The sequence below is a fragment of the Sturnus vulgaris genome, unplaced genomic scaffold, assembly GCF_052056855.1.
Source record: "Sturnus vulgaris isolate bStuVul1 unplaced genomic scaffold, bStuVul1.hap1 Scaffold_689, whole genome shotgun sequence".
Lineage (NCBI taxonomy): Eukaryota > Metazoa > Chordata > Aves > Passeriformes > Sturnidae > Sturnus > Sturnus vulgaris.
In genome coordinates, this window is record NW_028276631.1 from 30,911 (window position 1) to 40,377 (window position 9,467).

The 9,467-nt window shown below is 48.0% G+C and overlaps 1 protein-coding gene across 4 annotated transcripts; it reads right to left on the bottom strand.

The window, feature by feature from the left end:
• Window positions 1–2,273: 2,273 nt before the first annotated feature.
• Window positions 2,274–9,216, bottom strand: LOC148217551 (nucleolar pre-ribosomal-associated protein 1-like). 4 transcript variants are annotated; one of them, XM_088158561.1, is made up of 5 exons: window positions 9,142–9,216; window positions 6,346–7,700; window positions 5,569–5,707; window positions 4,668–4,861; window positions 2,274–4,439 (listed from the first exon to the last, which is right to left on the bottom strand). In XM_088158561.1, exons 2-4 carry the CDS (start codon window positions 6,559–6,561, stop codon window positions 4,728–4,730), a joined length of 489 nt encoding a protein of 162 aa, XP_088014687.1. In that variant the 5' UTR covers window positions 6,562–7,700; window positions 9,142–9,216; the 3' UTR covers window positions 2,274–4,439; window positions 4,668–4,727. The 4 variants fall into 4 exon arrangements, with proteins under 4 accessions (XP_088014687.1, XP_088014686.1, XP_088014688.1 ...); XM_088158560.1 differs by lacking the exon at window positions 9,142–9,216 and adding an exon at window positions 8,562–8,581 and having other exon boundaries at window positions 6,346–8,475; XM_088158562.1 differs by lacking the exon at window positions 9,142–9,216 and having other exon boundaries at window positions 2,274–3,971; window positions 4,335–4,439; window positions 6,346–8,576.
• Between the last annotated feature and the right edge of the window lie 251 nt (window positions 9,217–9,467).

Sequence of the window (9,467 nt, forward strand, 5' to 3'; positions counted from 1 at the left end):
CGGTGTGTAGGCATAAGATGCCTGATTACATCGCCGACGCCGATCCGCTCGCCGCCAATTTTCCCGGATGTTTCAGAGCGTGCCGACAACGGCCGCGCGGTCCGCGGTGCCGCGGGCGTGAGGGCGCCGGCGGGCGCGGGCAGGCGTTTTACGTAGACGCCTATCCGCCGGGGTCCTAGAGAGGCCGCCATCTTGAGCGTGTCGGGACTCTCAAAATGGCGCTTCGGGCGGCACCCCGGCTGACCTTCCCAAAATGGCGGCAGAAAGGGCGGGAAAAAATCAGGACCCCGGTGTGTAGGCATAAGATGCCTGATTACATCGCCGACGCCGATCCGCTCGCCGACAATTTTCCCGGACGTGTCAGAGTGTGCCGACAACGGCCGCGCGGTCCGCGCTGCCGCGGGCGTGAGGGCGCCGGCGAGCGCGGACAGGCGTTTTATGTAGACGCCTATCCGCCGGGGTCCTAGAGAGGCCGCCATCTTGAGTGCTGCCGCAGGGCTGGGTCCCGGCCCGCGGGCCCTTCCGCCATCCTGAGAGGGGCACGGTGCAGTACCCGCCCGTGCCCACACGGCGGCAGCACTGCCGCCCAACTCAGCCCGGCACTGCCGCCCTGTCAGGGACAGCCAGAGAAGGGAGAGAGTTCCAAGTACCAGAGTCCCCACCCGTCATAAAATCCTCTCAATGAACGCCCCAAAAAAACCCCGACCCAAACTAAAAATGCCCTGCCTCTGACCAAATGAAAAAAAAACCCTTTTATATATAGAAATCATCTATTTTTTAATATTTAATTTCTAGTCATAATCTAGACATATTTCATATATTCAATTTAATTGCTATTCTATTTATCATATATACAATATTATTTTATTATTCATTATATACATAGATTTATATTACTAATGGTATTTCTATTTTATGTATATCCATCTATATTTGTAGGTTCATAGTTTTTAATATTATTTCTTTAAAAGCTCTGCCTCTAACCAAATAGAAACAAAAAACTCGATTATTTTAAATTATATTTGAATATATTTTTCTATTTAGTTTTCATATTTATATCTGTAGATTTATATGTCTATATTGTGTATTCTATATTTATATACTATTTAACGTATTTTTTACTAGTATATTAATATACTATATGCTATTTACATTCTGTTATAACATACTATTTAATATAACATATTAAAATCGATAAATTATTTATATTACATACTACATACATGTATTTTATATTTATATTTATTTCTATATATTTATACTTACATATATATATGCATATATAGTTATAATAATTTTATGTCAGTATCTATTTTTGCATATTTGTATATTTTTGCCTATATTATTTATATTATTTATTAAAAACCCTCCTCTAACCAAATGAAAAACAATAAAAAATTCCTTTTAAAGTCTAAATATTTATATATTTCTATTTTCATAACAAAATATAATGTAATGTAATATATTTATATATTGGTTTCTTATATTTGCTTCTATATTTTTATTCTTTATCTTTTATATATACAGTATCTATAAAAAAAACCCTACCTCTATCCAAACACAAACCAATAAAACATTCCTTTTAGACTATATTTAGCTGTTTTTTAAGGTTCTGTTTTTCATGCATTCTACACCCACCCCTCCCTCTCAATGTTCTGGCACCCACCATGACCCCCCCCCATGCCCGACTCACCTGCTCCTCCAGCGCAGCCCGGCTCCCTCTCCCAGGGACCTTGGGGTGCCCCAAACCACGTCGGAGCCCCCCTCAGCCTTTTTTCCTCACCCCAAAGAAGGCACAGAACGACTCCAACTGCCCTGGACAGCAGCAGGGCACTTGACTGCAACCCCTCCCATGTGTCCATCCCACAGAAAGTGACTCTGCTGACACCAGAAAAGGGAGGGCAACCCCCACAAGGGCTGAAGTTCCTCCCCAGCCCTGCAGACACAGGGGACAAGGGGCAGAAAGGAGGAGGGGCAGCAGAGAGGACAAGGGAAGAAAATCAACATCAAGGTGCACGATGAAATGGAACCCCCCCTAAAAAAAAAAAAAAAGAAGAAGAAAAATGAAAACGAAAAATAACCAAAAAACGAAAAGAAACCCCTGGCATGCTGGATGGGCAGCACAAGAGGGAGGGATTAAAAATGAACAGGGACAGTGTCCTGGTTTTGGGCAAATTTGGGGGAAAACCTCCAGAAGGAGCCCCCAGACAGCAAACCCCACGACTCCTCCCCCCCACCCCACCGGGTTCGGGAAGAATTTCCTCGGAGAAGAGTGGGAGAAAAAAACCTCTTTATTTAACAAGCAAGACACTCCCCAGCACAGGGAAAAAAGACAACACCAGCTGACAAAAAACTCTTTCACCGTTCTGAAGGGATGACGAGTTCAATCTCTCTGGCGAGTGGTCGCCCAGTTATCAGTCTCTGGCGCTTGGGAATGGCTGCTGCAGGTGACAGAGTGTAGACTCCCGGTGTTTCTTGGGGTTTCCCAGGTCCCCGTCCGGAACAGGTTCAGATGGTATCCAGGAGAGGGAGGGGACGGGGTGGAAGAGAAAACAGTCCAGGGAAAAAGTTGGACTGCCTAGCTGAACTAACTAATAAGAAAAAAGCAAGGGCAAAGCGAAGGAAAGAAAAAGAGGCAGAAGCGAGCAAGCAGGCAAGCAAGCAAGCAGGCAGGCAAGCAAGCAAGCAAGCAAGCAAGCAGGCAAGCAAGCAAACCGAGCTAAAACCTCTCCTAAACATAGACCATGGGGGAGGTGAGCCGGCTGATAACAAGACAAAACAAAGCTTCACTCTCAGAGTCAGTCCTGGAAGCACAGGACATAATACCAAACATAATCAGGACACATGATTGGAGATAGAAACACCATAACATCACCCTAGGACAGACAGTGACCGGGACACAAGGATCCCACGGGAAACAACGGCACAGGGAGCACCACAGAGGCACAGAGAAGGACGGAGAAAAGACAGAGAGTGCCAAACACACAGCAAGGACTGAGGGGTACCATGACAAAGAGGGAACCCAGGAGCCAGAGAGGAAGCGAGCACAGCCCGTGCGGGGCGGGCAAAGACGGGCAAGGAGCAGCACAGGCACGGAGACAGAGAGGCACGGCCAGCAGGACAGAGGCTCACCAGGAGAGGGGCACAGCAAGGGAGGAGCACCGGGCAGCGCTCCTTTAGGACAAGAATATTCACACACACAAGCAATTCCCTCATTTGCACCTCATTCTTATTTCACACACCGTGTCCCCCCCCCCCCCCCCAATAAAAAATTCAGCTCATAGCACAGGCAGCTCTGGCTTTTCCCTGCACAGTATTTCTACCAGGGACCTGGGCACAGCACGCGGTCGCGAGTCACCTGAATCAATCCTGATTTAACATTTCAAAGCTTCTCCTTCTGGCACTGCACCTTCTCAGACCCGGGCTGCCATGTTCCACTCCCCTCATGGCCAAATTCAAGAACAACTGTTGCCATTCTGCAGAGAATTCCCAATATGACTCACATGTTATCAGTGGGCAGAAAACTCTTTGGGCTTCAGTTCCACCTCTCACCTGTTCCACGTGGAGGGAGGACAGGCATTTGTCACACATCACAGCAGCAGTGATGGATCAAGGCTTTTTTTTTTTTTTTTTTTTTTTTTGATTGAATAAAAGGGTAAGAAAAAACAAACCAGGTCTCATACAAATGTCTTGAAACACCATTAAAGCTTTTTAAACCCAAGGAGACCATCGTGATTCCTGACTTCAGTCTTCTATTCATACTGGTTTTGGCATCATGAAATCAATCAGAGTCTTTAAAGAAATACTAAATCATCATGACTAAACCCCGGGCTCCTGGTCATTTGCACTTACAGCCCCTTGTAGGAAGCTCTCCAGCCTTTTTTTCCCATCCTACGTTGGACAGAGGATGGCTGTGAACCGCACGCCTCCGCACAAACAGTCCTGCCGGTTCCTCAAAAAGTTTAAAATGCCTGTGATAAAAATGATAGAAAGTAATACTGCCTCTCAGACTGTTCAAGAAATGGGAAGTTGGACTTTCAATGTCCCACTGAGAGATGCCAAATAAAAGCTTCCCCATGAGCTCGCACAGAGTAGTAACATTTCTTGGACGAAACTAAACTAAGATTTTTTTTTGACCAAACAAGATAGGTCTGTATGAGAACAGCTCAGGAGGCTTTCAGGGCTCGCAGTGATGCTGGCAGAGCACAGAACGTTAAAGATGAAGTCTTAACTCCCTGAATTAATGCCCTGTGGTAGCCAAAACCTTTTGCAAAGACACATAAGACTTGCTTCTCCTTGTTTCCGAGTTCCCAAGCCATCCTGTAATTCGTCACCTGCACTAGTGCAGACCAATCTGCCGTGGGCAAGGAACCGATCCGGCTCCTGAGCTCCAAGCCACGTGTCCCCGATGGAAACCCAAGTCAGGAATACAAAAACACCTGTGGAAGAAAGACGAGAGAAAAATCAGAAGACACAGATATTCTTCTATTTCCACACAGAAATACCGAGCCAAGCTGTTTACCTCTGGGACTCTGTTTTCAAACAGCTCCCCAACTCTGTTCCTAGATGGAAAACGTGGAGTGGCTTTGCCCATGCAAAGCCAATGAGCCTCCTCACAAGAAGGAACAAACCAGTTTCCTGCTAAATCAGACACCTGGAAATCTCACCTGTCACATGCTGTCATGGACCAGCAAGAGGGATCAGCATCCAGGCCCACGTGGACTTGTTCATTCCTGGCTTCTAATGCAGCAGGGACAACAGCACTGAAGGGAAATGATCACGTCTTCATTTAAAGAGAACCCAACTTCTTCATCAAAGCCATCACTGTCCTCGATCAGGACATCCACCATATCCAGGACATCTAATAAGTGAAGAAAAACATCAAAGCAAGAATCCAGACTAACAGGAAAAACAACAGACGTAGAATGCAACACTCCAGGAATACAAGGCATCTTTTTAATTCTTTTTAATAAAAAAAAAAAAAAATTTAAAAAAAGTATGAAAGCCACATTTGTCACACAATACAACGTTAAGTGCAACCCCTAAATTACAGCTGAACCTTCACTCTGCCTTTCAATGCTGCTGTCCAGCACGGAGCAGCTGTGGCTGCTCCTGGATCCCTGGATGTGTCCAAAGCCAGGCTGGACACTGGGGCTTGGAGCAGCCCGGGCTACTGAAAGGTGTCCCTGTTCATGGCAGGGCTGGAACTGGATGAGATTTAAGGAGCCTTGCCGGCCAAACCACTCTGGGATTCCATGACTCTGTCAACAGTCCCAGGCAGAAGGGCTAGATTTCCATTTGAGTTCAAAAACGCGGCTGCAAGAGCATGAAGAGAGATTTCAAATACCGTTCAAGTGGCACAACCACGGCAGAAATTACTTTCAGAGGTAAAGCGGCAACTTGGCAATTCCACTTCGACTTCTGATACCAAGAACACGTGGAGAGCTGAATCCTGGAGGGCCCTTACTTAACAGGACTGCCAGAGTTATCCATCCCCAGTTTGCTGATTAGGGCTAGAAAGTGTATCCCCAAGTCATGGAGTTGGGATGTTGACAGGTTACCACATACCATCAATGTGAGAGACGGGGATGCTGATGTTATCAGAGTCCTGTTTAAACAGAGCCACCTGGAGCGTGCTGGCTGCCTGAACCAGGTCTGCTGCCTTGTCAGTGTAGGGACAGGGGTTGGCCACCAGCTTCAGCAGGATCTGTCAGCAAAGGTGGGGAGAAAGGTAAGTGCACCTGCTGGCTGGCAAGTGCAGGGGAACCACACGGTACTGAGAACGACCACGTGCTGAAAGCTGGGCAGCTTTTATGAGGACAACTTCCATAGCACTTCTGCAGGATTCTGTCTACAGTTCCTGCTCTACAGGCCACACTGATGGAAAAACAAAAACCCACCACAACTTGGCACCTAGATTGCGACCACACACCAAGTACCTGGGCAGACCACAGTGGAGGCAAAGCACTGGGCATTCAACATCCTGAAGAGTAAACAGCAAGTGTCACCTTTCCTTGTCAAGGACCACCATCTACTGAGCTCTGATAATGTCGGCACCTAAAGAGGAGATCAAAGCTACCCACACCTACACCACTCTACCCTTACACCAACAATGCTGTAATAACAGCTGATCTTTTTGGATTTCATTTTCCTACAAATCATTTGGCTGCCCTCCCACTGAACACAAGAAGGATGCCACCTCCGTATAAAGAATCCCAAACAAGGCTTTTCTCAGAATTCATTCGCTGGTCTTTGACAGGTTTCTCAACAATAGCAACAAGACCTCCAGTTTCCACTAACACTATTCTTTGCATTTTTTTATCCAGCTGATTTGAACACCGTTACCTTTTCCAAAAACTGAATCACTGCTTCCTTCTGGTCTTCTTTTGTATTATCCAAGTGCTCCAGCCAAATTGAAAGCTCCTTCCACGTGTACTCAAACGCTCCACTGTCACGTAAAACCTGTCCAGGAAACAAAGGAGGAGGTGTGTAAATAAACCTCAAAACACCTAAAATACAAAACCCCGAGGGATGCAGATCTTTTTCTATAGTTACCTTCATGCTTCCTTCTTTTAGGAACGAAAAGAAGAGCAGGTTGATGAGGAGTCGTATCTGCCGCTCTCCTCACCCTCAGTTCAAGAGGCTCACTAGGGGGACTTCAGCTGCATAGTGGACAATAAAAATCCTACTTCTGTAATTTTTGGAAAGCAGGTTATACTGCTTTCAGAGGGCCGTACAGCTTTCTATCATCACAGGCAGTTAAAAAAAAAAGAAAAAAGCACCTTCAAAATAGCCTGTAGGGGAGTTTTAGAAAACTACCGATGAAACAGAGGAAAATCATTGCTAAATTAAACCTGAATCAGGCTACTTGTACTTAAAGCAATCAGGCAGAGGGATGAACAGTCACATAAATGAGCAGTGGGCTGTGACCACAGCAAGGTCCAGAGAGAAGTGCAAGTTGCTGGGGGTGGTGAGGAAGACCAACAAGTCCCACACCCTAGAGACAGGCTTTGACGTGCCTAGAAACTTCCCCCCGCTTTCCTGCTCTCCAAATTCAGGCCCTGACTGCGAGCACCCAAACTCGGTGACCCCGAGCTCCAGCTCTACAAGCAAGAAAGGAGGAGGGAGAAGAGGAAGGAATCCGAGTGACACCAGGGTTCAACTCCCTCCCCCTAAGGCCCAGCAAGAGAGGAAACCTTGCCCAGCTTGCCGACCCTGGCACCTACGTTGGACGACTGCAATTACACAGGATGAATCTGTGCCTTTGCTCCTCTCCACACATCAAATACAAGGAAGCCATCACAACTCATTTGTTCTACAGTTACTCCGTGTACAACACCAGCAGATCTAAAAACAACTGCTGCTCACATCAATCTGACAGGGTAATTCTTTTAAAGCAAGAAAACATGAAGGAAAAAGGATTCATTATAATATAAGCGACTATTTTTGGCAGGGTCTGGAAACAGAAATGCACCTGCAGCTCTCACAAAACCAGGCAGGAACAGAATGTGAAATCCAAAAACGAGCCTTCAGTTACATGGCACTGTGCAGAAAAGTAAGTCCTTACCATCTATTCTTAGCAGCCTTTCTGCTGACGGAACTGCCCCAACTTCCCTGTTCCTGCTTTCCCTTCAGAGAAAATGCAAAGGACTGAAGTGGAAAGTGGACACAGGAACAAGTCAAGCAGTCCATGTTCCCACCTGGCAAAAGAATCCAAAACCATCAGAAAAACGGCACATTTTGAGCAGCTTTCGGTTGAGACATTCATTGCTGGGAGACCAAGTGAACCTGCCTTTAATCCCTTGCAAGGATCAAGGGCCACTAAACCCTAATTCAGTCACTGTAACTGGATTTTTTTTCTTGGCAGGACAGTCTGGTTGCATTTATTCCTTATTCCTAAGGGTAAATCTCTACCCCTACTTAGGTAACTAAAGGATGTCCTCTTTGAATAAGGTGCTAAAAACAGCAGCCTCTGGTGTCTGGTGGACTTCGAGCTGACCAGCTTTTTCTCAAAAGTCAAATAACTAATTTAAATATGCAGAGGGGGATGCTAATTTTCAAGACAAAAAGTACTCCTTGCATCAAAGCTGGGATCAGACAATAACAGAGAGGACTACTCTGCAGGGCCAGAGGAAACCGGAGAAGACTTATGAAAGGCTAGAGTGCTGAAGTACAGATTAAAGAAACGCTGATAAAAAGTAAAAATCCAAAGCAATATCTTCTTGATCAATGTCAAGACCTTTGCAGGCACCAACTGCACTGATTTATTACAGTATCAGAATTCATTCAGCCTCGGGGGGGTGCGTAAACACGACAGACATTTTCTTTGCTCTTTCATCAACTGCTGCAGTGAAGTCCGTTCACAGCATTGATTTCTGTCAAATATTTCGTTACTAGCCGGTTATCTGACAGCAAATTTCAACAAGAGTCACAGGAAAGGAGACTGGTGACCACACAATCCTGCAGCAAAGGTAACTGCTTCAAGAAAAAATCGTACAATCCTGAAATTTCAGGCCAGTGGGATAGAGTGAATATCCTGATATTTCAATTCAAAAGCTTACCTTAACGGTCTCGGGCTCCGGGGCTTGGAGGGGGGGTCGGTTCGGAAGGGCCGCCTCCGGAGGAGGGGATCCCGGGGGGAGTCAGGGGCCCGGGGAGGGGGGCGAGGCGGAGGGAGAGGAAAAAGAGGAAGATGAGGAGGAGGAAGAAGGGGGAGAGGGTTTGAGAGGAGGGGAAGCCCAAATCCGTGCTGTGTGCGGAGCTCCGACAGCACGCTGCAGCCCGCAGCTCAGTGTGAGCACGGGGCAGAGGAGGCGATTTCTGGGCATTCAATCACCCTGAGGCGGGCCCGGCACCGCCCCTGCAGCACCGTCCCCAGCACAGCTCGGTACCGCTCCGGGATCACCCGGCCCCGCCCCCGGTGCCGCCCGGGACCACTGGGGACCGCCCCTAAAGCACCGCCCCGGCCCCGCCCGGTCCCGTCCCCGGGACCTCCGTGCCCCGCCTCGCCAAGCCCCGGCTCCGCCCCGAGCCTGCCCGGGCTGCGCCGGGACCATCGCTGGCGGCCCCGCCCCTCTTCCCCGGGCCGAAGCGGGCTGAAGGAGATGTCCGCACGATTGGAAACGCCGCCGAAAATCGCACCCGTGGGATCGGTGTCGGCGTCGTGCGCAGGCATCCCACTAGAGCGAGCGGGCTCCTTGCTGTGCCACCCTCCTTTTGCAGCCAGAGTTAGAAGGTCGCCATCTTGGGAGAGGCAGGCGCGCAGTACCGCGCTCTGCCCACAGGGTGGCGCTCGGGAGACAGGCAAGGGATGGAATCAAGGAGTGTCCCAATCCTTGAGGAAATCCCCCTGAATGAACGCCCCAAAAACCCCGACCAGAACTGAGAAACCTCCTGCATCTGTATGAGTGCAAAGGGTGTGCAAGGAGTGTGCAAATAGTGTGCATTAGCAATCGATCGGCAGGCAT

Bases quoted from the DNA above. Each gene is read 5' to 3' on its own strand.
- LOC148217551 (XM_088158561.1), bottom strand. From the start codon at position 6,561: ATGAAGGTAACTATAGAAAAAGATCTGCATCCCTCGGGGTTTTGTATT. The intron at 5,708-6,345 runs GTAACGGTGTTC...CTTTGCTGACAG, and splicing joins TGATTCAGTTTTTGGAAAAG to ATCCTGCTGAAGCTGGTGGC. The intron at 4,862-5,568 runs GTATGTGGTAAC...TTCACTTATTAG, and splicing joins CCCCGTCTCTCACATTGATG to ATGTCCTGGATATGGTGGAT.